Source organism: Colius striatus, chromosome 2 (genome assembly GCF_028858725.1).
Source record: "Colius striatus isolate bColStr4 chromosome 2, bColStr4.1.hap1, whole genome shotgun sequence".
NCBI classification, from domain to species: domain Eukaryota; kingdom Metazoa; phylum Chordata; class Aves; order Coliiformes; family Coliidae; genus Colius; species Colius striatus.
In genome coordinates this window covers 117,358,192-117,385,420 of record NC_084760.1, presented here as the reverse complement: position 1 = coordinate 117,385,420, position 27,229 = coordinate 117,358,192, and the positions used below count along the sequence as shown (strand labels likewise).

Sequence of the window (27,229 nt, the reverse complement as noted above, 5' to 3'; positions counted from 1 at the left end):
TGGGTTGTGTGTCTCCACTGGGTATTTTGAAGTACTTGCCAAATACTCCCTTCAAAAGTGAGATAATTTAAGGAATTTCTTGTTAGGGTTTTTTTTTAAACATTTGTTTCCTGTGGGGTTTCTTTTTGTTTGGTTTTGGGTCTTCTGGTGTGTATGTATGTGAGGAGTGAGTTTGGAGGAGTGGAAGGAGGTTGTTTATTTTTCTGCTTTACCACAAAAAAAGAAATAACTTCCTATTCTCCCTTGTGGCTAAACAACAAACCATCAAAGGCTAGAATAGAAGTTAAAGCTGATGGTCCATGACATACACCATTGGTTCAAATAAACCAAAAGTATTTTTTCATATATGGTTTTAAACACATGTGCAATTTCAAATTAACTCCCCAATTACTTTGTCTTACCTGGTCAAGGGGAAGACAATTATTATTTCTTCTTCTTTTTTCCCTGAATTCAGGTACAACCACATGCTGTCACTTGCTGTGTGTCAGTAAAGACGTGCTGATAGCAAGCATTTGTGGGGAAATAGATACTAATTCTGCAAAATAGCCACTGGAATGAAATATATGGTTTAGAGAAACATAGAAGAGAGAACAGGCTTAATTCTCTTCTCTGATAATGTTCAGTTAGCATTAAAAGAGAATGTCTTCCCAAGATCTCTACTTCAAATGGAAATCTGCTTTTTCCTTGCCTTTACCTGTTTTCCAAGTGAAATGTTCTGAAATAAACTTCATTTTCTTCTGGCTGCAAACCCCTAAAAGTATGTAGGAGAGGGCAGGTACAGGAGATGATCTTTCAACAGAGGAGTCTTTGTGCCTCTTGCCCATGTATGCTGGTCAATCAGAAGATGTGTTTGCTACACCTTAACTTGTAGTGACATACGTGAGGCACCTCACTGTGGTCAGAGCCAACATCCCATGTCTCAAATAGCCGTGTGTTTATGTTGGCATGAGGGAGGGAGATTTTATTTGCATGAAGGGTCATTTGTGGAATCCTGCCTTGGGCATGGGGATCCGGCACAGGCTCTGTGCAGCCAGAATTGCTGGCAGAGAACGTTACTGCGGTGTATCAAGTGATAGGAATGGTTGCCAAATCTGTTTGGCTGCTATAGATTGGTTTAAAGTGAAATGGAACCTCTCAGAGTATCACAACCCAAATGGAAACTCTACAGCTGCTTAAGGGTCTCCTTGTGGAAAAAATAAAACAAAAACAACCCCAAACCACCCCACCATAACAGCACTACTGCTGCAAAGCTCTGTGAAATCAGCAAAGGTGGAGCAGATGCTGAGTGGTCTGTTCACCAGGGACAAGAGAGGTCTCTTGCCCACGCATTGGGAGGGATTGGTCCTGGAGAAGGGACGAGCCCCAAGTAACTAAGTGAGGATGAGGGGTTGAAGGTGGTCTGCAGCTGCTAACAGCCTGAAACATGTGCTGTACCTTGCATATTGCTCAGGCTTTGGGGACTTCTATGCTCTCATGGGACAGGAATATTTCTGTCCCTCTGAGCACAGCTATTGCTAATCTGACAAAATCACGGAATGGTAGGGGTTGGAAGGGACCTTTAGAGATCATCTAGTCCAACCCCCCATATACTTGATAATCCAGAATTGGGAATAGAAGAGGAAGCTACAGAAGGGGAGTGGCAGCTACATGGAAGCAGGAGCTCTAGATTGCAAGCTGTAACGGTGCGTGCTCCCACATGTCCTCAGCATAGCTATTATGCTCTACAGGGTGCCAGGCTGCTAATTTCAGTGAATGTCTGTTTGTAAAATAGACATGTAAACCTTTGAGGTGTTTTAGACCCTACCCATATATAGGCTGGTGTAGCAGGCAGTATTCAGTTCTGTTAATATGTGCTTAGTTTTATGCTTATGGTTATTTCTGACTTGTAACAGTTCTTGTGTGTGTGTGTGTGTGTTAATGACTCTAAAAGTAACACGCTATTCTTTTGCTGATTTTGGAGCAGACCTCAACAAATACCTGACGTAGTAGAAACTGAAATTGGGTCTTTATTCCCTTTCCTTCTTGCCTACCACTGTGCTCTCAGAGCCTCGAGTTGTGTTCCCAGCGTGCTGAGGGGGAGGCATCTGCTAGAAGCAGCAATTAGCTACGGTAGTAACTTGTAGCTTTCTGCTGAAGGAGTGTATGGCTGAAAGTGTTGGCTTTGGAAATGCAAACCCATGAGTGTCTGCTGGGACTTAGTGCTCTTTTCATTGTTGTTCTTGCACATTGAAAAAGCTGCTGCTTGGCCACTGCGACTGATGCCTTTTGATTTATGCTGGTGAGGTTGGCCCATGAATGAAGTCTCTACCTGCACTCAGATGACTTTATTTCCAGGCAGGGCTTGCCCCTGGCTGTGAGAAGCCATCAGTAAGTTGTGTGCAACCTCCCCTTAACCCCCCCAGGCAGCAGATGAATCCACCAGCCAGTGCCACAGAGGGACAGAGGACTCTAGTCAGCAGGGGTCAATAGCTCAGGGAAGAAGCAGCCCAGCTCCTTTTGCTTCCCAAGCCAGCGAGTCGGGCTGATGTATGCAGCATGCATGGAGAAGTGTGTGCTTGTCCTCTAGGGTCTCATGTGTTGAAGTTACTTTTACAAAAGGCCACAATATTACTGTTGTAAATTGATGAAGAACTTTGACTAGACAGTGGCTTTTCAGGGATAGGAAATGGCAAGCTTGAGAAGGAAATGCCAAGCAGAAATCTCCTGGAGGGATCAGAGGAAAGGGACAAAGGGGAACAAATCAAACAGGAACTGCAGTGAGAGATGAGTGGTTCCAGCTTCTGGAAGTATAGGCAGCATCTTTGGTAGGGATGTGGTTAGCCTGGAGGCAGGTCTGGCGAGGCTTCCGGAGCTGGAGAGGGAATTTAGCCTTTTTGACCCTTAGTGTTTCCTCAGCATCCAGCCTATCTGCCTCAAGCTAGGAGTAAGCAATTTACCTTTACTCTGCCTTTTTTAATTTAAACAAATGGAGAGAATTAACTACAGACAGTAAATATTAAATGAAGGGCAATTACAGACTCTATCAGCTCAGCATACCAACAGGAGCCTGCTCTAATGCTTGTCTCTGCAGATTGTATGAACTTTTATTTCTTCCATCAGAGTGAGACTGAGATCATCAGCTTATGTCGCCTATGGAAGCAGGGACAAGGACTGGTGGGTGCTTTTAGCTGAGCTTTGAAGCATAACTGACAGTCTGTGGGTGTGTGGCAGCTTCTTTCCCAGAGAAGCCATGAGCTGTCCTGCCTGCCTGGAATTAGGTGTCTTGCAGTCTGATTTAGTGAGAACATTAACCTGGCTCTGCCATGGCTAGAGGAGCTGCTCGAACTTGGCATTGGTAAGACACACGTGAATCAACTAGCAGTACTTGTCCTTCCATCATCCTCTTTCAGTTAGGAGAGGCAGAACTTGCACCCCTGCAATATCTAACCTTTCATCGTTAGAAGGGATGTGCAAAGAAAAGTGTTAAAATAGGGTTTGAAAGTTGTCATTTACTTGTTGTGAGGTGCATTTGAGAAACGATTGCACATATTTGTGCTGTCTTTAGCGCAGAGCAAAATTCTATTACCGAGGTTTTCTTTTGAGTCTGTCATTATTCATTTACACTAATTTTGTTGCTAGGTTGGCTTAGAGATGTTCAAAGTGTAGCTTTGCCAAAGCTCCTCTGTCCTCCAAGAGTCCTAGCAGGATAGGTAATTCATACAAGCTGTCTCAGAGGAATTACTCTTGGCTGCTTTCCTCCATTAGCACTGCTAGTACTTATACCATTGATTCCAGAGGGAGCTGAGCAACTCCCACACTTGATGCATTTGCAAATTCCAGCCCAAAGCTTACTCTTATCACTAGCTAGAAGATGCTTGCAAAAAGGAATATGTGATGAGTGAAAGCAAGGGAGATGCATCAAGATGTTGTTACTTGCAAAAAGCCCTGAAAGCGAGTACAGATGGAGTTTATTCCTATTGTATTTGATATTGGAATTGTTTCCCCAACCCCTCTGACCCTCATTTTCATCTTTCCATAGAAAAACTTTTGGCTGTCCTAGGAGCAGAACAGAGAAACTGAGTAGCTGGGTAATAAACTGCTCTCTGCATAATCTGCCCTCAGCTGACTAGAGGGAAAAGTCAGGACCTGTGGCCATTACATGGATTTGTCACATGACAAACCATATCAGCTCACTATAAGTTTTATCATACTGCTGAAATGTCACATCAAAAAGTTGTCAGCTGTTACACCATAACCTCCTTCTCAGTTGAGTCAAGCTGAGTTTAACTTCTGAGCTGGGAGTTAGGGGGGCAGCAAGCCCAAGCTTATGCTGGCCCACAGAGGTTTTTTAGTGCTTTAGCTTCCTATGAACTTTCTGCTTAGAGAGATACATTGCAGAAGTGCTGCTAGGAATGTAATTCCATACTGAATGGTATTACTTTTCTCCTGTATCTTGCATCTGCATACTTATTACATGAACTTTGAATAATTATATGGTGAAGTCCCATCTGGGCTTGACAGACACATATTGCAGCAGGAACACACACATGCACCACAAGCATCATGGTAAATAATGGTTATGACTGGATCTGCTGAAGGCTGCAATAAAAAACTTTTGCCTTAGGTCAATTGTTCCTGGTGTATAGATGAAGAAAAGGAATCCAGCAATGTGCAGGATAATTTGGGGTGCTATACATCAACATTTGCCAGCTAGGCTTTTCTGTTTTTCTTTTTCTTGCTCTTTATGGAGCTCAGATCTATCTAAAAGGTGTAGAGAGAAGCTCTGGAAAGCATTCAGCCACCACAGATGACAGCCAGCACTTCTGCATGCCACAGAAGTCCTGATTGCCTGTATTTCTTTATTTCTTAAAAACAAAAATAAGTGTAAAATTATATAGGGAACCAAGCTAATACTTGCTATCTTTCTTCTGAAAAACAGTGCTTTGGTTTTAGTGTCTGCTGCTGAACAGGATTTGTTTGTCACCCAGAAGGTTACTTCTGAACAGAGTAGGCAGCTGCAGTAAGGAGAGGACCTCTCCATGAAGGATCTTTGTTGTATTCTGTGCTAGCTGGGGCAGAGATGCTTTCCCCATCGCATCTCATGACAACTGCAGCTCAGAGACCTTACAGCTCTCAGCTCCTTGCTGCAGCTAAATTACAAAGTGGAATCGGAAGGTTTTCTAATGAGAAGCTATGCTGTTATTTGTTAGATGGGAACTGGCCTTTGGCTTCTGCTCAGACTCTTGATGTAGTTAAAGGAGAACAAAATATCAAGAGGCCTCATTGACTCTGCAGACTGTGGTGTGGATTAAGGCCATCATGATCTAGAGGAGATTTTGCAATCGTTTATGCCAGTCCTCGGAGAAGTGTGAATTGTGATCTACATTTTGCGATGTACTTCTGTGGTGCTGCAGAACTAATTATAGGTAACTGGAAATATGCTGTTGGGAACCTTTTAAACATTTATTTTAGCATTTCTGAGGAAGCCAGTGCTAACTTTAGTAGACTGGTGAATTATTGACCTAACAAATTATGACCATGGACTACAGTATGGTATTGACATTGCAGATTGTACTGTCATCTTTAGAAGTCATTACAGAACTTAATTTGGGGCATGCTGAACTCTGAGGTTTACATTGGGTGGGATATTGACTCCATAATAGATGAGATATATGTTAACCTGCACGCATAGGAGGCAATTGTTAAGGTGTCTCCCATAGAAATGACACAGTAAATTCAAATCAGAGAGGTTTTTTGTTTGTTTTCATCTCCTCATGCTCAGGAATCTGTAAGTGCACATCTGTGAAAGCCTGTGGTGAGTGGCAGTTACGAGCATAATTCTTACAAATACCTACCACATATTGTAAACAAGGTTGGGTTTTGTTTGGGGTTTTTTTTCCCTGTTTATGTAACCTTTAGCATTCCAGAAACAATCTAATTTTGAGGTTGGAAGAGAAACAGGGACTCCCTAGATACACATATAAAGGGAGAAGCGCTGATTCTCCAGGCCCATAGGACACATTTTCATACCAAGTGTGTGGTTGGTTTCTTTTAACAGCCTCTGAAGGTGCCTAAAGGTTTGGGGCATTGTGGAGAGCTGTGGCACATAGGGCAGGCACCCATGGAGTACAGTGTGCCCTGTGTTGTTTCCCCCATCAGCATGTGCCACTGGTCTACAGGGCACACGTTGATGTTTTATACACGATGGCTCAGGAGGAATCGCTGCATCTGGGCCTGTAGTGAAACCCTTTTTGCAGCTGCCAAATGCAGAAAGCATGCTAAGACAGTTCCTGAGGAGGATTTCTGTATTCCAGGGGAACTCTAGGAGGATTTATGTAGCCAAAGTAAATGGTAATTCTCTGGCTACATCCAAAGTTTGCCTTTTAAAATCCATTCAGGAAGGGAGTCTTTCCTGTTCCTTCATACTGCCTGGCATTTAGTTTGCCTCAGTTTAGGATGGAGTAAGAAATCTCTTGAGAAACAAAATCGATCTGGCAATAGAGGATGTTGAGAGTTATTCTCTACATTGTTGCTATCTTCCCTTGGGATTTATTGTTGGGGGGAAAAGAGGGTGTTCAAGCTCCTGTCCCTATATGACAAGTATAGAAAAAGAACAAATGTCTCCAGTATTTCTGAAATGAATAGAGTCAATATGCCCAGCCTGCAGTTTTATTTAATTCTGAATTTTGGAGAGGGGGAAATTATATGCCATCAATTGAATAATAATATTACATTATTTAGGCTTTTGCTTGATAATGGATCGTTGAAAATCCTCTGAGAATCTGAGGTGAGCAATAATTTATGAGATGATCAAATGTAGATACTATATCCAGTGCAATAAAAGTCTAGATCTGTTGATTTATTTGGTGAAGGTTAGACATGCTACTCAAATATTGATAGGATCTTTCTGAAGAACAAATCAGTTTGTTAAACTCATCACAAAAATTATTCCAGTGCTGGGGGGAAAAACCAAAACAAACCTTTCCTACTGGTGCTAAAACAGCTCTGTGGTTTTAAACATTGGAGCTTTCACAACATCTGGTTATCTGTGTTCTTCCTTCAGGGATGTAACAGTGAGGGTACACTGGATTGTCTAACACAGACTGCTGGAAAGCTCTGTCATCTTGGGCACATACATGCTCAAGAAATTAATCTCATGTTTAATGTGGTTTGATACTATACCTTAATTTGGCTTGCTGCTGCAATAATTGACTAAGGTGTGTACATCTATAAGGATACCTGCAATTGTAGTTTGAGGGTAAGTGCAATTTTAGTAGAAAACCTTACCTCCATCTTTTAAATTGACCATGTTATTCCATTCTCCTTTCACTGAGATGATAAATAATCCCTTTGAAATGACTGAGACTACTGAGATTAAGCCTCTATGAACCTGAATAAGAATCTACTTGAAAGAACAGATAAACACCTTTAGAATTTCAGGCATTCTTGTGTCGAAAAAGGTAAATCCTGATCCAGACTGGCAGATTTTCAGAGAAATTAAAGCTGTTTCTGCAGATTTTTGTGAATGGAAAATGGTATTTGCTTTAGGAAAGGAAACTGGCTTTCTATTACATCTTCATATACTCAAAGCCCAAGAGCTGTTGATACACATAGTAGCATTTAGAGTCAGGTTTGCATGATCCAGGAGATTATAATCCAGACAGAAAAAGAAACATGAAGTTTTACAATGTCATAGGTCTGCATGGATGATTTTCTTCTGCACAGAAAAGGTGAAGCTTTGTAATAGGAATACATGTAGAAGACGTGGAAGAAAGAGGTTCACAAGTCCTCCTGGTTTCATTTAAAACACCCTGCAAGAAATAAGAAAACATGGTGAAATGTGGCCTTTATTTACAAGAGTTTGCCCATCAGTATCTGGGGAAAGACTCTGAGAATCTGAGTCTGTGTGGTTTAATTGCGTGACATATTTTTCCTTGAATACACATAAAGACCAGGATATGTGCCTAAAATCTTGTGTGTCCTGCTGCACATCACACTCCAATCCTGTAATTCTTGTACAGGGGCTTGCTTTATGAGTAATAATTAAAAAACCCCTCAAATCTAGCCCTAAATATCACATTTTCATCATAAAACTGCAAGAGTTGACCAGAAAATGTACAAATGTGACCTAGCAGGTTCCTGTTTATTTGCTCTCTCTTCCACCACGCATCTTTTAACAGACTTAGCTGTCAGACAGTTTCTAATTTTGAGTATCTTGTGTCATCATCCCTACTGTCCTGATTTAAAGCCAACTTAGCTATGTGTTATGGAAGGGATTTTCAAGGGTGACCAAGCTCCAGTTAAAATCTCATTGGTAAAACGCCTCATTCCATGTGTGCACAGATTAAAATCACAGTAGGTGATTTCACTAGCCCGAGTTTCTACCCAAATGTTCTCTTTGTTCTCCCAAATAAATTTGTCTGGTCCCCTTGTTGGTCTTCAAATTTTCTGGGAAAAACCTCACCATTGTGCTTGCTGATTTTTCTCTGTCTACTTTCCCTAACTTCAAAAGTTTCTTTGAAGATGTTGGAAAAAACAACTGTTGATCAAGCCACATAATTACTGACAAAGCATCCATTTAGTATGTCTGTGAGGCCTTTTTTTGTCTCCTTCTGGCTAGCATGCTTTTACCCTTTAAGAGCACTTTTTGGTGTTATTCTGGAGGCAGCATGGCCTGCTTTGAAAGACATGCTAATTCTTACACTTGATGCTTAGCAATAAATTATTACACCTGAAATTTTATTTAGCAAGCAACAAGACATTCATTAAGAGATTACTCAGGCTGCAAACTTAACCACTTAGAAGTTATGAAAGGCTAGAATAAACTTCATTTTACTTATGCATCTTGAGAACAGTGATACGAACATACATTCTTCACAGTTTTTTTATCTTCCTTAAGTGCAAACTGAGAATATCTGGGGATGTGGTTTGTCCAAACTTGGCTAGATTTTCACAGATCTGGTAGAAGGAGACAATTTGTTTGACTATTAAAATCCAAGGGTATTTCTCCAAGCAGGAAGGCATTAGATCTTCCCACATACAAGAAGTAGCTGATTTTAGGGCATGCAGAAAGCATATTTGCTGAACTATTTTGGCTCCTGTTCATCTCTTTGGGAGACATGAGCCTTATTTCAGAAATTGCAGCGTCATTTAAGGAATTGGTGAAATCACCTTGGCTGCTGCTATAAGAGTTGGGTTTTTTTACAACCTGCCTGCCCCAGCCCAGGCAATCATCCAGCAGCATTATTTCATGCTGAGTGGTTAGAATTCGGTGAAGAAATGCAGAGCTGACATGCAAGTCATTTAACGGAGAGCACTGGACAAGTGCAAGCAGTGATCCAGTTGTGATGATTTGAATGTGTTCAAGCCAGCGTGCCTGGGTGCTAAATACCCTTCAGGCTTGCAGATGGGTTGTGCCCATGGAAACTGCCCTCAGGATGTTTCAAGGATGCAGAGACTGTGGTGTTATGCTGTACATCTTGAAGGCTTGGGTATCTCAGCTGCACAGTTCCACAAAGTATTTGGGTCCTAATCATCTGTGGTGTTAGCCTATCAGGTTTGAGCACTGTGATATTTTCTTCAAGGTGTGTTTTGGTCACCTTCAAGAAGACAAACCTTCTTTTGACAAGCCAAGAAGTATTAGCCTGCTGCTGCTAGGGGAAAGGTACTTAGAATAATCATGCTCCAGAGACCAGAAGAAGACTGCAGTAAAACTAACTGCTAAATAAGGAAACATCATTAGACAACAGGGCTAACCTTGGGTTTGCTGCTTTGCATTTCACTCTGCATTGTGAAACAAAATATAAACAGGAAAGAGCAAAGAGTGCTCTGATAGGAGAAAAAAAATGTCTTTTTCTGTCTGTGCTGTCAACAAGTGGAGACAAGTTACAGATAGCAAAAAAACCCACATCTTAGCCCCTGAACTGTTACATAGCAAAAAAAACCTCACATCTTCACCCCTAAACTGTTAGATACAGGCAATGAAACAAATCCAAAGCTCCATGTGTGTTGAGACATGACTGAGTGTAACGCTGAACACAACTGGCTGTCAGCACACTTCAGGTGCAGGCTGAAGTGAGTCCCTGTTAAGAACAATGTATTTTTCAGTTTGATTAAAGATAAGAAGACTTAATCATTCATCTGTCATGGTGACACCAGTTTTGTTGCTGAATTATAGCTTGGTTATGTTTTGTGTGTATGCATTAGATGCTCGGAGCAGCTGGTTCCTGCAGGAGGGAGTAGATGATAACTGAGGCTTGAGGATGGCGTAGGGCAAAATATTTTGGGAAACGTGGTTTGGCAAGAATTCGAGGTCTTCCAACAAGTTGCCATTGCCTTAATCTCTGTTGTGTTTGCAGAATGCCCCGTGTTTCCTCATTCAGTGTAAATTCAAATTTCAAATACAGCTGCCAAGACGAGGAGAATGTGAGGCATGCACATGCAAATACCTTCATAACAATCATTTCCCATATCTGTCTAGAGATTTCTGAAATAATAATGAGGAATATTATGCATTCAGATTAATAGTAGATGAATGTAGATGAAAACTTTAGAGATTCACCCACTGATTCTGATCAGGGGATTCTTTTTTTTCTCTTTGATTTTTAAAATGCATTTATCCATAAACCCAAGGAGCATGCAAAAATCATAACCATACAGCTTGTACAAAGAAATCCTTAGTCCCCTTCCATTATTTCCCTAATAAATACCAAACAAATAACTATGTCCTAAACTCACTCACATTTACAAGGTAAGCAGCAAACGGAGGTAATAAGGGAAATGAAAATACGGCAACAGCAGATGAAGTGAGATGGGCTGCAGGAAGATGGAGTGAGCACTCTGACAAGGAGAACTATTTGTCTGCTGGCATAGCACAGGGAGAAGACAATGGCCATTGAGAGTTGCTGCCAGGTTACTGCACTGGGATCTGTGTACATTTGAAGAAGCAGAATATGATTTGCCTTGGGATAAATTGATGCTTTCTTATGCTTATATTTTGTACTTATCTACATGTTTCTCATCTGTTTGGCTGAACATGGAGATCTTCAGCTGATATTGTTCATGTACTTCATTTTCCTTTCGAGGATCTGGCTGGGTAAAAGCTTCTCTTTCTGCCTGTGCAACTTCTGCTGCTTTTTTCTGATGTTCCTATAAAGAGTCTGGAAGTATAAATCTTTTTGGAGATAAATCTCTGCTGAAATTGTTGGAGTACCAAGAGCTACAAAATAGGCCTCTTATGAATTAGTATTTAATGAATTATTCTCTTACTTGTCCAATGGTAACTATACAGATAAAATTGTATGATGGTTGGGATGTCAAGAAGTCAAGGATTCAGCTGTCAGTAAATATGATTCCTTGCAGTCTGTACTGTAGAGGAGGATTTTTTTGTGTTCAATGGTTTAGGATGTTGTTCAGTGCATGTATTATTGTCATATTCAGAAACGTGTCAAACTCTATTTTAAAGGTGGTTTTTTTGCTTTAAGTATCTAAAGGAAAACTAGTCCTAGTTTCCCCCATACTTATTGGAATTTACATAGCTCAGTTCTTATTTCTTTCTAGGTGATATGGCTCTTCTTCCTCTCAGTTGACACAATGCATGTATTTGTAGACAATAATCATACCCTCTTAGCCTTCCTTTAGCTGTTCTGTGGAAGCCATGCTCTTCTAGACTTCTCTAGTAAGCACATATTCCCAGTTCTGTGACAGCTTTTGAAACCCTCTCTATGCCTCCTTCAAAATAAATTCACCTTGAGTACTGCTGAGCAGAGCTTTGGATGATGTGATGTCAGTTCTGGCTCGTATAATTAATCAAAATTCAGGCAGAGAAGATCTTCAAAGCTTTCTGTGCCAAAAAAAGAAGTTATCAGTTTAGTTAGATATGATCTGGCTGTAAGCTCATGTGGTCTCTTTTGTTTGGTTGGTTTAGGTTTGGGGTTTGTGTTTTGGTTGTTTTGTTGGGTTTCCTTTTGTTTGTTTTACCTTCACATTATCATATTCCTTTCATCATCTAAACTAAAGCTTTCCCTATCAGTCTAATAGGCCTATAGCTGCTGGGGTCATTTCTCCTCCTTTCTGTTTCCTAAAATGTAGATGTTGTTTCAGGTTTACTTCAGTCTTCAGGACTGGTATGGATTAGATGTAAGACCAGGATGATTTATTTAAAATCCCAGTGAGAAATCTGCACCTTTTAATACCAGATACACCAGCAAAATAACTGATCCTGAGAGATTTTTGGGTCTTGTGGGAGAAATCTTGTCTTTCAGTTCTCTTTTGACTTTAAATACATCCCAGAGACCAAACTTTGGATCCTGAAACCACAAAGTACCTTTATTTACAAAGGTCAACTTGCCAGTTTTCAGTTATTGTCTTCAGTGCTTAAGTGTCATGCTGGAGTCTCCAGTTGGAAGTGTGCCTGGACTCTGGATTTTCCAGTTAAGTAGTGCATGGCAGGGCCTTAGCCAAAGGAGTTGGCAGGAATATACATTTCGCTTCTCTAGGGTTTTCAGTTCCTATCCTTTTACCTTATCCCCCCACAGAAGTCATGGGCATATAGGTAAGGCTCAGCACAGCAATGCATGCCCTGACTTTAAAACTCCTTGTGACATGAAGGGAACTTCCTCACTTCCCAGTTCTGTTACATTGACATATTTTTTAAAGTATTTATTCTTTTAATAGAAAGCAGTCAAAAGCTGTGGGCTTTCTAAAAACACATTTAAAGCCGTAAATGTGTTGGTGTTCTCTTAGATGCATCAAACTTAAGCTGCACAAATAGAAAATTACTTCTATAGAAGTTCAAAGGACTTGATCTTGTTCAATGCTGGAAAACTCTCTGGCTGATCAACAGCTTTGCCTCAGGAGGAGCTGTAATATCAAGCGTGGTGGTAGAGTGGTGCAGGGCAGTAGGCAGGAGTTGTACAGCAGCTTCTCCCCCTGAGATGAAAGTCTGTGCTCCAGCTCTTCACTGTTTGGGGCACTCTGCTGAAAATAATACACTTACTTGCTTCAAAAGAAAAAACATAATACTGGTCTATGTAGTCTGTGATCCCTTGTCAGCATGAACATCACCCCCAAAATATGCAGTGGCCCTTTCTGGGAAGGCATTTAATCATCATAATCACACATGATTATGACTTTTGATATGAGGAGAGAAGTTTCTTAACAAAAATGCTGCTCTTGGTCGCCTGCTGCTTGAAACTTCCAATTCACTGTACTTTTCCTTACAACTCTGAAATTGCCAGATGGTCTCAGTTATGGGAATAAAATCAGTTAAGTACCATTATGAAGGCTGCCTACAACATGCTTTGTGTTTTGGTTTGAAGCAGGTCCTCCCCCAGCTCTTCACTCTTTTGTATATGGCTGCACCTCATCAGTTCTCATTTTCCTCTTCTCGTTTCCCAGTGGCGAGAGTGGGATGAGCAGCTCCATGAGAGCAATTTCAGCAGAACCAAACCAATTCCTAACTCTACATTTGAGGTGCTTGTATCCATCTAACTCCTACTGCCAGCTGCAAGCAAACCAAGTCATTTAGATGAGAAACTTCTAGTTTTGAGTCGTGAGTGCACTTGTGTTGCCTTGAACTTCAGAGATGAGCTCCTGGTGCTGCGGGATGTCCTGTTGTGTTGCAGCATAGTACAGTGGGATGCAGCTTCTCAAAGAATCTCTGACAAGCTCCTCAAACATTTAAAATGAGAAAGCAGCCGTACAGCTCATCTACAGCTGAATGGCCAGGTCTGGGAGGTAGCATGCTCAGTCTAACCAAATGACTGATTAATGGCATATTGCTATTGATAACCAGACTTGACAGTGCACCAGTTTCTCTGAAAAACCATCAAGTTTCTGTCACTGTAAAGCTCCTAAAACTTGTATACCAACCTTGTATCCAACTCTGTCATTCCTGGACACTCTATGTTTCCTGGAAAGGTAGAGCACTGGTGGTGAGAGTCCAGTGCAAAGGCAGCAGAGTGGTAAAGAGGCTGCCTGCTAATTGGTCTGGGACTAAGATACGGAGGCACGTCTCCAGCTTTGCCACCTTTTTCCCTGTCCTGTTAGGAAATGTCTTCACATACCATATCCACTGATTGTCCTTGTGTATTTTGGCTGTAAGATGTAAGGACTGTGGCTTGGGTTTTTGTGGAGTATGTACTGACATTCTGACTAACAGGGGAAGTATTTATTTTCCATTCCAAGCTGAGCTTATACCTGAGCAAGCAGTGTGTGACTTGGGACTACAACTGTAGCTTCAGACGTGGCTGAAGAGGGGACAGACTGAAGTTTTTCTCACCTGTTGTTATCAAAATATCCTGTTTTTTTTTCCAGTACATCACTTTTAAAATCTGATTGCTCATTAAAAAGAGTAGGTGGGAATGGAATCAAATATTTTGGATTTGTGAAGAACAACTTGATGCAGGAAAAGACTTTACTGTTATCAGGGAGAGTTTTGCTGTGGTGTGCAGGGTGTACGTGCTACTGTGCTGCTCACTTATTGACACAGACGATGATGTTGATGCCTGATAATTGAATTGTGTGCTGTCAGGAGGAAGCGTGGAGACCATTTCTTCAGGGGCTGTCTCTCTCCAGTGGGATGCAGCTTATGAGGACTTTCAGGGAAACACAGCACTACCTTAGCTCAGCTCTCATTTGTGTCATTGACAGCCTGACTATTCTGGTAGCCATCGATGCAAGCTTCTGTTAAATCAACCTTACCAGTCTCCCACAGTTTTCCTTTGGAATAAGGGGACAAATCCCAGTGTTTCATTCACTTTATTCTTAATAAATAGAATGAGATATCGTTAACGATAATGGTGGAAAATAGATCCAATTTTAACAGTGGGATTATATGCAACATAGCCTAGCTGTGAAAGCCATCTTGTAAAATTAGCACTAAATGTTTCTTCTTACTGCAGAGAGTCCTGGAGTAATCTGAGGGATTACTCCAGATTAATCTGGAGTAATCTGACAGCATGGATCAGCATGCTGTCAAAATCTCTGAAACCTCAATGAGATGTGTTCTGTAAAAGGTTGTAAATTGATGAGTTTACATATATATTTACTCTGAATCTACAGGCCAGATACTTCTTTAGCATAACTTGTTAAAAGTTCCTGATCAGAGTCAAATGTTGACTGTAATATTTTCTTCCTAACACGGTCTGAGGAACTGAGTCACTTGGGGTTTTTTTAAGTGATGCTTTTTGAATGCAGAACAAAAATAGACGTAACCTAGAACTGTGTAAATGTTTTGTTTCAAGAAATAGTCGGCGCTTTCATCTTGAGAAAATGTTAAAATGGAATCTTTCTGTGTTAAAGGAATATTTCATTATGATTAACTATTCCCTGTAGAAGACGCTGTTTAAGACTCTATCTGAAGTTTGTTTCAGCAAAGTAGCCTTTTTGAAAACTTTCACCAGATGTTGCCATCCAGTAGCACTGAAATAGTGCTTGTTTACAAAAGTGGTTTAGTTTTTCAAAGTTTCTTTTGCCAGTACTACATCAGACAAACTTTGAAGACAGTGTTGTGGCTTCTGTGAGATCAACTGGTAACGGTAGGATTTAGGTAAACTTTCAGGCACACGGTTTTCTCTTCAGATTTGAAACTAGAAGCAGCAGATTTGAAAGCTCGGTGGAAAATGAGTTTTTTAGAGTTTAATTAGCTGTTGTGCATCTATTAGACCATATCCCTAAATGGCAACGGCTGCGGCAACGGGACCGTGAGAACGGCTCTCTGCAGTTGCTGGCAGCAAGCAGCAACACTTCATACAACAGGGAAAAAGGATGTTTAACCAGAAGGGACCAGGAAATGGAGAGTGGGCAAGTGTAAGTCAAAGTAATATGCAACTCCTGAGCCACAAGGAGTACTCAGAGCAGAGAGGAATTCTTTTTGTTAGGCGTATAAGTGATTAGATATGTGAACCAACTAGCCTGTGCAGCTGTTGTAATAATGTCTCCTTGACATAGTTTTTGTGAACTTCTGTAGGACACTTGATCCCTCTCTCAGCCTACTGTGCTGTGGATGGCCCTTCAGCAGAGCTCTCCAGTGGGATCCATGAGGAATCCTGCTTTGTAGCTGGGGTTATGTCACAAGCAAGTTCCCAAGACGCCGTGATTCACTCGACATCATTTTGGGCAGTTTAAAATAGGTGTGAGCCAGATCCTCAGCTGGTATAAATTGGTGTTACTATATTAAATTTGGACGGGCCTAATTAGAAGTGCTCATACAGTCACTGAGGGTTGCACAATCCATTACTTTTGTGAGTGTGTGCTCACCAATAAAAGTGAGATTGCACAATCTCACCCTATATGAATGCATCTCTGTCTCAGCTGCTAATTGAAAACAAACATGCTGGGATTAACAATTCACTAGTCTGGAATTTCTGTATTATAAACTACTGGAGGGGGTCTATCTCTTTCAATAAGAGATGTTACTCTGTTGCAAGATTAATGAGTCCCAACGCCGTGCCTGGTGGTCCTTAACAGGGAAAAGTTGGACTTACAGAGGGTTTTGGTTTGTTTTTTTCTTTTCCCAGTTGTTGTGGTTTTTGTGCTTCCTCCTGCACAGAGTGCAGTTTCCCAGCCTGCATGGAGGGAAGTCAGTAGCAAAACTCCTGTTGACTTAAGCAGAGGAAGGCTTGAGTTGTTTTGCTGAACAGAAAATGCACAGGGCATTTTTCTGTCCAGTACTTCAAGTGTATTTTCCCTTTGCAAAAGTCTGCCCACGTTTTGCATTAGGGAAATAGGAAATGGTGTTTTCTCTCCCTTGGGAGGAAGTCGCTCTCTGTCCTCTTAATGAGTTGGTTGGAAGATGAAAGCAAGTGCTCAGGGGTCAGGGAATTCAGGAGAGTTGGTATTTTAGAACCAAAGAACTTCTAAGAAATGGCACATTATGAATTCTGATTTATCCAAGACCCATGGATAGCTGCCTGCAGAGACACGTATGTGGATGCATATCCCTGCTCTTGCCTACTTAATTGAGAGCATAGGCTGCAGAACCTATTGGGCTGTTGCTTCTGCAGGCTTGAACACACTTACTAAATGTCCTTATGAAATCTGGACCATCCCTTTCTGATATTTCAGGGTCGCTGAGACTTTAGACTTTATTTTCCTGTGACTTCTGTACTTACCTCCCTGGAGACAGTCCCCCCCCAAATCAAATGGTCTTGTCAAACAGGGATATAAAGGGTTATAGGGATAGGACTGTAAGACCTGCTTTTTATGTTAGAGAGGTAACAGGCCATAAGATGGATGTTCAGGGAGTCAACCTTTCCTACAGCCATGCTAGCTGGCAGCCCCACAAATCTCCACTCTTTCCCTGTTCTTCTTAGACCATCCTTGCTAGGTCTCGTGTCCTCAGGCTCTCATATTTTCTGCAAGTGACTTGGTGGCATGTAACTGTCTTGAAAGTAGTCAAAACTCCAGCCCGATACCTCCTCATCCTGTGTCTGAGAGGATTCAGTCCAGATCAGAGCTGCTCGGGTTCCTTGTACCGTCCTTGGCAGTTGCTGGTTGTTGCTTTTTCCTTTTCTGTGTGTTTCTCATGTGTGTTATCCCATTTAAAAAGGTCTTTTTAATATTTGTGTTATGGGAGGTCTAGCTGCAGTTTTGTAAGGGATTAACTGAATTATTTATTCTGTTGTTGGGTTGTTGATTTTCTTTTTAAAGCTAAAATGCCAGGCCAATCCCACCAAAAGAACTTCCAAAATTCACTATGTGTGTGGCTGAGCATCCATTTTTCTTCAGGATCTTTCATTTCTCTCATGTATTTGCTGTTAAAGCTTTTATTTTTAGTGCTTGTCAGTCCTTTCAGTTGGCAAAGTGTTATTTTTACGACATGCTGTGTATGTGCCTGGAGCTTCTGTAGAACATTTCACACTGGGCTCTAGATCGCTTTGGGGTGTCACTGTTGTTTGTTGTACTAAATATAACCCCTGGCCTGTGACCCTAAAGGCCACGTTCATGTCAGATAACAGCAAACCTGGGCACATCCACCCTTGCTGAGTAAATCTGTAGTGCCATCGTCCCCGTGCTCCGCTCTGCATGGTTTCTGCTGATGGACTTTGAGCCTGTGTCTGCTCTGCCTAGGCATCCCTTTGCTGCATGCTTATGGAATATGAATGTGGAGCTGAACGTTGGGTTCACAGTGGGTTCACAAACCCTCCAGTGCTTGCAAGCTGGAACAGGGACAGCTCTTCTACGTAGAGCTTTACGTGCAGCCATCAGCTGTCCATGTGAGTGGCTGCAGCGGTGGCAGAAGAGCACTTGTGTCTATATGCCTTTTGTATGGCTTATTTCCTAACATTTACAAAACACCACATCTACAACCCTGCCTATACTTCTTTCTAATCTCTGCAAGTATTTCAGGCAAGGAAGAGCAAAAAGTAACAATCTCAAATGTACAAGTTTTCCCTAAACAGGCTAGGTGAAGAGGGGAAAAACACTCATGCAAGTTCAGCAGGTACTATAACAGAAGAGAATCAGGATTGGTATGGGGGACAGAGGGGAATGTGATGAATGTATGGTCACATCAGAACTGGGTGATGGTTTGGCTAATGTCTTAGCAGACAACAAAGGTCTGCAAGAGGGGTAATGGGATGAAGCTGGAACACAAAGAGTTCCAATTAAATGTAAGAAAAACTCTTTTACTGTGAGAGTGAGGGAGCCCTGGCACAGGCTGCCCAGGGAGGGTGTGGAGGCTCCTTCCTTGGAGGTCTTCAAGACCCATCTGGACATGTTCCTATGTGACCTGATCTCGATGACCCTGCTTGTGCAGGGGGGTTGGACTAGATGATCTCTAAAGATCTCTTCCAACCCCCACCATTCTATGATTCTAAGAGCTGTGTAGGACTGAGTCACTCAGAATGGAAATAAGAATACAAAGGAATACATGAGGAAGTAACAGGTCCATGAGAAATTTTTGTTTCTCTTCTCCTTGGAATTTCAAACAAAATTGTAGTGGCTTTGTCTGGCACAAAGATTTCAAATCCTCTGCATAGTATTTGCAGTTACTACTGTAGGGCTGAAATGCATTTAACTGGAGTAGCTCTAATTGTAGTGTGGTCACACGCCTGCTGAAGTACTTCTGGACTATGTCTTCTATGTAATTGAGCCATGCTAACCTGGGCCATTAGCCTAAATGCTAGTGTAAATGAGGCAGACAATATGAAGATGTTCTTTAAGATTGTCAAGTAATGCTAAATGAGGTCAGATGTTCCTGCTGTGTCTCACAGGGCAGTTGGTATTTCTCCTGGTGATGGATGTGTAATGCTGCATGGATGTGTGTGCTTGTGAGGGATCCAGCAGCTGGGAATCACACTGCTCCAGCATCCTTCCAAACACTCCCTGCCCAGAAACGTAAAGACATTCAGGAAAAAACCCAACAACATGGCAACATGCAAAAGCATCCTGTTGCAGGATGAGACTGGAGAAAACAATGTTGGCACCCAGGGGCACCGTGGGCTTGGCTCAACCTCTGTCCTTCCCATGCTGCCAAGCACTGGCAGGGAAAATACAGACCCAAGAGGTTATCAGGGAAAGTAGATTCTTCATGTTACACATGTGTAGGGAAGGACAGGAATTTGCCTAACAGAAGCTGTCATCATATGCCAATTTTGTTCTAAGTGTGGCATGTGTTGTATAAGCCACAACTCAAGAGGAAATTAGGAACTATGAAATGCTTGTCAGAAGTACGTGGATTTTACTGAGCAGTAGTCATTAAAATTGTTGGAACTGGTTATCATCATAGATATAACACTTCTTGGGTTTTATGTGCACTTCTCAAAATATTCTGGCAATAAAAAAGTAGGTTTGCTTTTGCAGAGGCAGAGTTTTCTGTTTATAGTGTCACCTTTTTCACACTATGACTAGCCTTAAAATGCCAACATTGTATTAAAAAGAAGGAAAATACAAAAGCCCAGCAGCTGTTATTTAGTGATCCAGGAAATAAGCTTGACTCATATGGCTTCTATATATTCTATACATCACAAGGGACCTGCACATATTAAAAGAAACCAACTTCTGTGTCTAAAGTCTTAGTATTGTTGTTAGAATAGCTTAATTGCAACAGAGCACTCCTTGAAAGCGCTGTCAGTTTGGACAGGCATCACTGCAAACAGGCAAACCTCTGCCAGATGTGGGAAGTGGGGCACTGTTAACACAACAATGCTTTTTGGCTAATGTAATAATTACCTTTGTTGCAATTTTGCCTTCTAGGAGACTGAGCTGCTAGATATCAGCCTTGTCAAAGATGCCAGATGTGGAAAACATGCCAGAGCTCCCAAGGTAAGACTTTTTTGCTGTGTGCTTAGATGCTTACATTGATGACCTAGATAAAATAGAATGGGAATTATATGCTAGAATTAAAACAAAAAGTTCCCTTAGCTAAGTAACATTTGGGCTTTTCTCCATTTAATACAGTTTCTGATGAGAAACATTATGATTGTTGCGTTGTTATCATTTGATTCTGTGTGTAAAATACTGCTGGAAGCTCTCCTGGCTGAGGGAACAAAAATCCTGGTTTGTCATGGTTAACTTGCCCAAGTTCCTGGCTTCCCTGATGGCAAGGAGCTGATAGTTGTTTAGATCCATGGTGCATTTTGTGCTGTTTTTCAGGGGCTCTCAAGGCTGAAAAAAAAGGTTGTTTGTTTTTGTCATGAGAGGTCAGGATATCAGCCCTCTTAGGTCTGCTCTGATGTATTATGTACTCATTTGCTGTCTCTAAAGACTGTAGGTTGTGGATATATGTTCCCTCTGGTGATTTTTGTTTGGACAGACACTACATGTCAAAGAGAAAATGAAAGCACTTAGCTCTGGAAGCAAGGTAGTGCCTTGGGGCATTCACAGGAGTGATGGAGGGGGAAAAAAATCAATCTCCTTTGGGACCTGGAGGTAATATGGCCTTGCTGCTGCTTAGCTGTGGTTGAACCAGTGGGATTGAAGCAGCCTGAAGGAATGCTCTTCTCCTACCCTCATCATGGGTCTGGATGGCTGTGGCTTCCCCACAGCCTCTGGCTGGGCTCCCTCTTCTTGGGCTTCCTGAGCCTCTCAGCCCCTGGAGGGTAGGCATTAAGAATGGAAAAGGTTGTTTCCCTGTGCCAGAATGCGATCGTAGTTATCTCTGAACAGACTATTCCAATTGGGGTTTCAAAGCTTTCCATGTAGTGCTGGCAGCGTTTTCAAGGCAGAGTTATAATTGAAATGCAACAGAAGTACTTTATGACATCGACGTTAATACCAAATGAGTTCACCGTGATTAATGGTTCTATGATGAATAGCAATAAAGTCTTAACAATGGCTAGAACATTAGTTTAAAATGCTACCCACTTTACAGAGGACATTCATGTTCTTCCAACACAAGGTTTTTAGCTAGAATTTATGCATAGCTATCGCCTTGGTGACTTTTATTTATTAGGTTACACAAAGGCTGGTTTTGTTACAACATGTTATCGATTTGACAGCAATGGTGAAAAATGAAGGGTATGAGAAAATCCTGACTTGTAGGGTGCTGATACGTACCACCTGTGTGAATGACTTTGCTTTCTGACATTGATTTGTGCGTGGGCAGAATGAAAACAGCACCTGGGTTGGCTCTTGATGGGATCTTGCAAACAATGTGAAACAAAATGCTCATTTTGGGGCTAGTCCTGTCGGTTTTGCTTTTGTCCTTATCATAGGGCTGAGTATAGGAGTGTTGATTGCAGGTGAGCGAGCGTTTGTGGCACATCCACAGAAGATCTAAAACGTGTAGAGCAGCAGGAGGGCTCAGCTCCCAGTCTAGCAGAAGCAGCATGTGATTTCATGAAGGTTTCTAGTGAAAACCATGGTACGTTGGCTTCAAAGAGGAGCACCACGTATGCATGATGCTTGCAAAGGTGCCAGCTTTTTAGAGACTCTTTTCCACAGCTCTGCTTCCAGGTGGCAGCAACCCTTGCTCTCAGGTGAGCATGAAGAATGAGCTATGGTTAGGGGTAGTTCCTGTGTGTGCTTTATCTGCAGAGCCTTTTGCCCTCTATGTAATACAGTCTGTGCTATAAACTGCAGACATGGAACAGAATTTAGCAGTAACAAATACTTATGGCCATGGTGCTGGTTAACACGGGTTTATTAACTATCCCAGAAGTTAATCACTAGTGATCTGGTGGAATCATCATTGACTTCAGAACTTGTTTCCTGTAGTAGCTTTGCCAGGCAGAAAGGACAAAATGCTGCTGTGCATTGACACATCCTTCACTGCAAACCGAGAAACTGATGTGATTTTTCTCTTCATCCTCTACCACTCCTCCCTCTGCTTGTAGTCATGGACAGGTTTTATACTGTGTTGGGGGACATCTGCCACTTGATGGAATTTTTTAATCTAAGAATTCTGAGAGTGGATTTCATCTGGTGGTTGTTACTAAAAGCTTGAGGAGTTAATGGGCATCTTCAGAACACATTTAATGTATTTCTGATCTACTAGTAGCTTTCCATAGAAATAAGCATCATCTTTAATAAGCCTTGACATTCCTATTAAATAAATAAATACATAATTTTTATAGTAAGCTACATTTCAGTGTCATTATCAACATCCCTATTAAGCTACTGGAACCTGTTAGGTGTGCTGCTATAGAGGACCATCAGCAAGTAATGATTTTAGACAACTATAAGCAATCATAGTTACCAAAACACTCTTTTTCCTCCGTCACCATCTGGAGTACACACTTCTACCCCATATGCTGCCACATCCACCAGTGGGAACATTTCTTTGGTAGCTTAATTAATCTGCCAAGCTCTTGGTCTTTTTGATGGCTAGAAACAGAGTCTGTTCTCATGCTGCATGCAGTGTACCTTCTGCACAGTGATAAGTATGCTTCGTTTCTGAAAAGAGGAACACAAAAGGTTTTTCAGTTAGTGACTCTTTCAGTCTTGTTGGATGATGTTCAGTTTTCACACTATTTTGTTCCTAAGTCCAGACATACATTTTGTGATTGTTCTTGCATGTTTGTTGTTGCATCTTCTAGTCATTATCATAAGAATTAAAGCTTTTTTGATTATGGAGAGGTTTTCACCGATGAAAGATAAACAACCAGATGCTTTGTTTCCATTTGGAAGACATTGTACTCTTTTTGGTTTATCCTGTTTCATAATGTCTCTAAATTTGTTTAAAATGTGTTAACATTTTGCTCCAGTAATTAAGTCCAAGCTATGGATTGTCTTTTGAGTGCTTTGTCTCAGTGGGCATAAATCTGAGCTCCAGCCAAGGTTATAATCTTATGAGCTAATGGTACACTTTGGGTTACTGGAGTGAATTTGTGACAGCCCCTGAAAAGTGTTGTTGCCATGTGGATTGTGTGACACCTAGAGCTACATCTCAACTCCTCTGGGTGTAAGAGTGGCTTTGGGTTTATCCTTCTGGGAACCTCAAAACTTGTTTTCATCCATGGCAGTGTCTACCAGTTCTTCTAAATGGTGCTCAAGGCTAAGATGAGACAATTCAGGAGACTTGCACAAGTCTGTGTCCCACTTGGGATGCCCAATGGGAGTTTGTAGATATAGGGGGCTAGGTAGATCCTGTGGGTCTTGGGCAGCAAGTTAGAGTGGTTTTACAGCAAAGGAACTGGGACACAAAGATGAAAGGTTAGGTCAATCAGCGAGCTCAGGCATGTGAAAAAAAGCCTGTGTGTCTTTCATAGGAACGTAGGTTTCTAGTGATGCAGAAGGGAGATGTTTAGTGGGTACCAAAAGGGGGATATTAGCCTCCCGACCCCAAATCAGTAAGCGATGTACTCAAATGACTACTGAGAAGCTTCATCATCTCCTTGTTTTTCCACATTGCCAGGAATGAGTCCTTTGTGTTCAGCTGCTTTTTTTAGAAACGATAAGAGTTTTCCTTCTCTATGCAATATACATGCAAAAGGTTATTCTTTGAAAGAAGTGCAAATCTCAGGCAGCACAGAGCACTGCAGTGGATCTCTTAATGGGAAGAAAAATGAAATGAGTGTTCTGAAGAGTACAAGAAAAGACTTATTAATTGTGTGTGCTAGGAAAGGGTGCCTGAATTCACAATGCAATGAAATTTATACAGAAGTAAGGGAATTTTAAGATGATTATCAGGACTTGGCCTTTTTAGTAAGCATTAGAATCATTTAGGAAGGGAGAAAGAAAGACTTTTGAGATCAGGAGATGAATATGCAGTTAATTTTTTCCTTCAGAAGACGTGACTGCCCATAAATTCCGTGCAACCTTTTTGAAGCGTGGCATGTCTTTTCCCACAGCTTTTGGGGACTCAGAGCTGCCACCACTGTCAGCAAGGGTACAGCATCAGGTTGGTCACATTGTTGATACTGCAAAATGCTGAAGGAATGTGAAAATTTACTTACAGTGAAGCAATTCATTCCCTTTATTCCCACATTACCTGGTAGCACACTCTCAGCTTTGTTTTGATGTGCAGACTAAGAGAGAGACGTCTTTTCACTTGTAAAGTTGAGCAAAGAGGTCTGCCAAACAAAATAGCACAACAAGCAGTGAGGAGAAGCACTGTCTTTTGTGCAATGAGGGGTAGAAATAGCTCTGAATATTCACATACCTTCTGTGAAGCATAGAAGTGCCACTCCAAGGAGTGTCCATGTTCTTAACGGGGAGATGTAGCTAAAAATGTCCCAGGGCAGTAAATACTGGTGAAAGGTTAGGTGGTGAAAATTTGGCAGCTGCAAGCACACTCTCAGAACTAGGGAAATCACACTTTTTACCATCTTGTATTTACTTTAGCCAATAACAGTTTCTATGGAAACTAAAATCTTAATGCAACTGTGTAAGTGATTTTTAGCAGCAAGAAATAGTATGGGGATGAGTTGGCAGGAATAAGGAAATAACCCTATGGCAAATGTTCACATTGAAAACTTTTGATGCATTTGATGAGTCTGTTTTCCCTCAAAGATACCATAAATCGTTCAGCAAGATATGAATTTCTTTAAATGACATATGCTATGGAACCTGTAGGAGATGAAACGATGAATGATGGAATCACTCTAATGCCAAAATGTTTATAGAATGTAGTCCCCAATTTTAAAAACACTCACAGCTCCCCTGCCCCAAATTTTCTCACTTGAGTGAGAAAGCTCTACAGAGAAAAAAAATAATTAAGCTTTTTTAATGTGAGAAATTTGCCAAGACTTCAACTACTATTGATATCAGCACAAGCCTCTCTGTATTTAGTGGGTTTTCTTCACGTGCTTCAGTAAAGTGAGACGATTCCAGGAGTGTCTTAACTGTAGTTTAAAAGCTGCCCATGTCTTCCTCACTGCAGAGGGTTTGCTGCTTTCCAACACATCTGTCGAGAAAAAGAAACATTCCATGAACTAGACAGGGTTGAAAACTATCAAAGATGACTAACACTGAAAGGCAGAATAGTTATTTAACTGAAAATCTGGTGATTTTCAGGGAAATGAGGATTTGTGAGTGAATTATCAGAGCTATCAAGACCTCAGTGTTCTGCATCTGCTTCTGCTCTCCATTGCACCGACTTAGAATTGCTGGGATTTTACTGACATTTGGGTAGAATTTATGCAGGGAAGCAGAAAGTGAAGACTGCTCTCTGTTTTCTCATTAGTAATCCCTTATTTCTGTCTTCATTTTTTTAACTCGCTGCTTGGATTTACAAATGCAGGTGAAGAACTTTTTGTGATCCCACTCAAAGCACACAGTCACTAATGAATAAGTGGCAGATAGCGCTCAGGTGATTTGCCTCCAAATAAAGCTCTAACTTTTTATTAACGGGTCCAATGACAAGAGCCTGTCAAACCCAATTCAATGACTTGATTTCCTTGTGATATCTGAACATCCATTTCTGCTGGCAGCCCTTGATTTCTGTGGTCAAGTTCTTTATTTCTCTTTTATCATGAGAACGAGAGGTCTCTGTCACTTCTGAAATAGTTGAAAGCCGAGCAGTTGTTAATTTCTTTATGATAAGGTCTTTACTGTGGCAATTGTATTGTATTTATAACCATCCTGATTAGACTGCATGTGGAAATGACAGAGACATTTTTTTATGTTTCTTTTTTGGTCCACTCAGTAAATTCCCTGAAAAAGTCAGCTGCCTACACAGACCACACATGAGAGCAACAAGCCTGTCCTCTGCAGCACCAACTTCTGTTGCTCTGCCGGTTTCTAATGCTGCTATTGCTGTTATTTTTATCTACTGAGAAATGCACATTGCTTTCCCTTCAACAACCTTGGTGCTAAATTAGGAACTCTAATGTAAATTATGCCTAAGCAATGTTCTATTTCTGCCAAAAAGAAATAAAAATGGAGCATGCACTCCACTTACCTTCTTCCCACTCACCTTAGGGGTAATGGTGACAACCTGGGACACCTTCCTCTTACCTTCTTCCCACTCACCTTAGGGGTAATGGTGACATCCTGTGACACCTTCCTCTTACCTTCTTCCCACTCACCTTAGGGGTAATGGTGACAACCTGGGACACCTTCCTCTTACCTTCTTCCCACTCACCTTAGGGGTAATGGTGACATCCTGTGACACCTTCCTCTTACCTTCTTCCCACTCACCTTAGGGGTAATGGTGACATCCTGGAACCCCTCCCTCAGTTTGTTCTTCTGCATGACTCCTTGCTTGTTCCATAATAATGATTAAATGAATAAATATTTTCTCTACATTTAGTTTTACTTTATTAAAGGAGATTAATGTCTTTGAATGGTATTGACCAGTGATGCAATTGTAAAGAGAGGGAAATGCAAGTAGTGGAAATGCTGCAAAGAATGTGGGAGCTGTGGTCACTGTGAGAGCAAAGGAGTTTTCCCTGCTTGGGGAAAAACAGCCTCTCCTCTGCCTGTTTCCCTGGAGCTTGGCTTTGCCTCCATCAGACTGAGCCAGAGTCCTAATGGTGCTGGGCATCTTTCTTCCAAATTTTCCCCACCAGTGCAGATCTCTTTTTCAGAAAAGGTCTCCCCAGTGCCCACAGTGAAGTTCTGCTGCTCGTTCAGGAAGGGACACAGGTGTCTGTGTGGCTTGGATGCCTTTGAGTTTAGTGGGTTTCTTTGATTTGTTTGGTACTGGTTGAATTATTGAATTTCTTTTTGAAAAGCTGTTGGAAGTCAACAACTTCAGGAAAGAGTCTCATCTCCAAAGATAAACCTACCGATGCTGCTATTCAGGGAGCGTGGAGAACTCCTCCATCACCTGGAGAAGCATCAACATAAGCAACATGAATAATGCTTCCTGAAAGCATGAACAAAAGAACCCCGGGGCATTAAGTAGCAGCACAGTAGCCAT

At 41.5% G+C, this 27,229-nt stretch overlaps 1 protein-coding gene across 2 annotated transcripts in view; it reads left to right on the top strand.

Annotated features, from left to right (window-relative positions):
• PLCB1 (phospholipase C beta 1) overlaps positions 1 to 27,229 on the top strand; it is a 374,348-nt gene that overhangs the window by 79,340 nt on the left and 267,779 nt on the right. For both annotated transcript variants that reach the window (XM_061989255.1, XM_061989256.1), the window contains exon 3: positions 20,179 to 20,247. In XM_061989255.1, the coding sequence (XP_061845239.1) occupies positions 20,179 to 20,247 (69 nt within the window). The remainder of the gene's footprint in view (positions 1 to 20,178; positions 20,248 to 27,229) is intronic.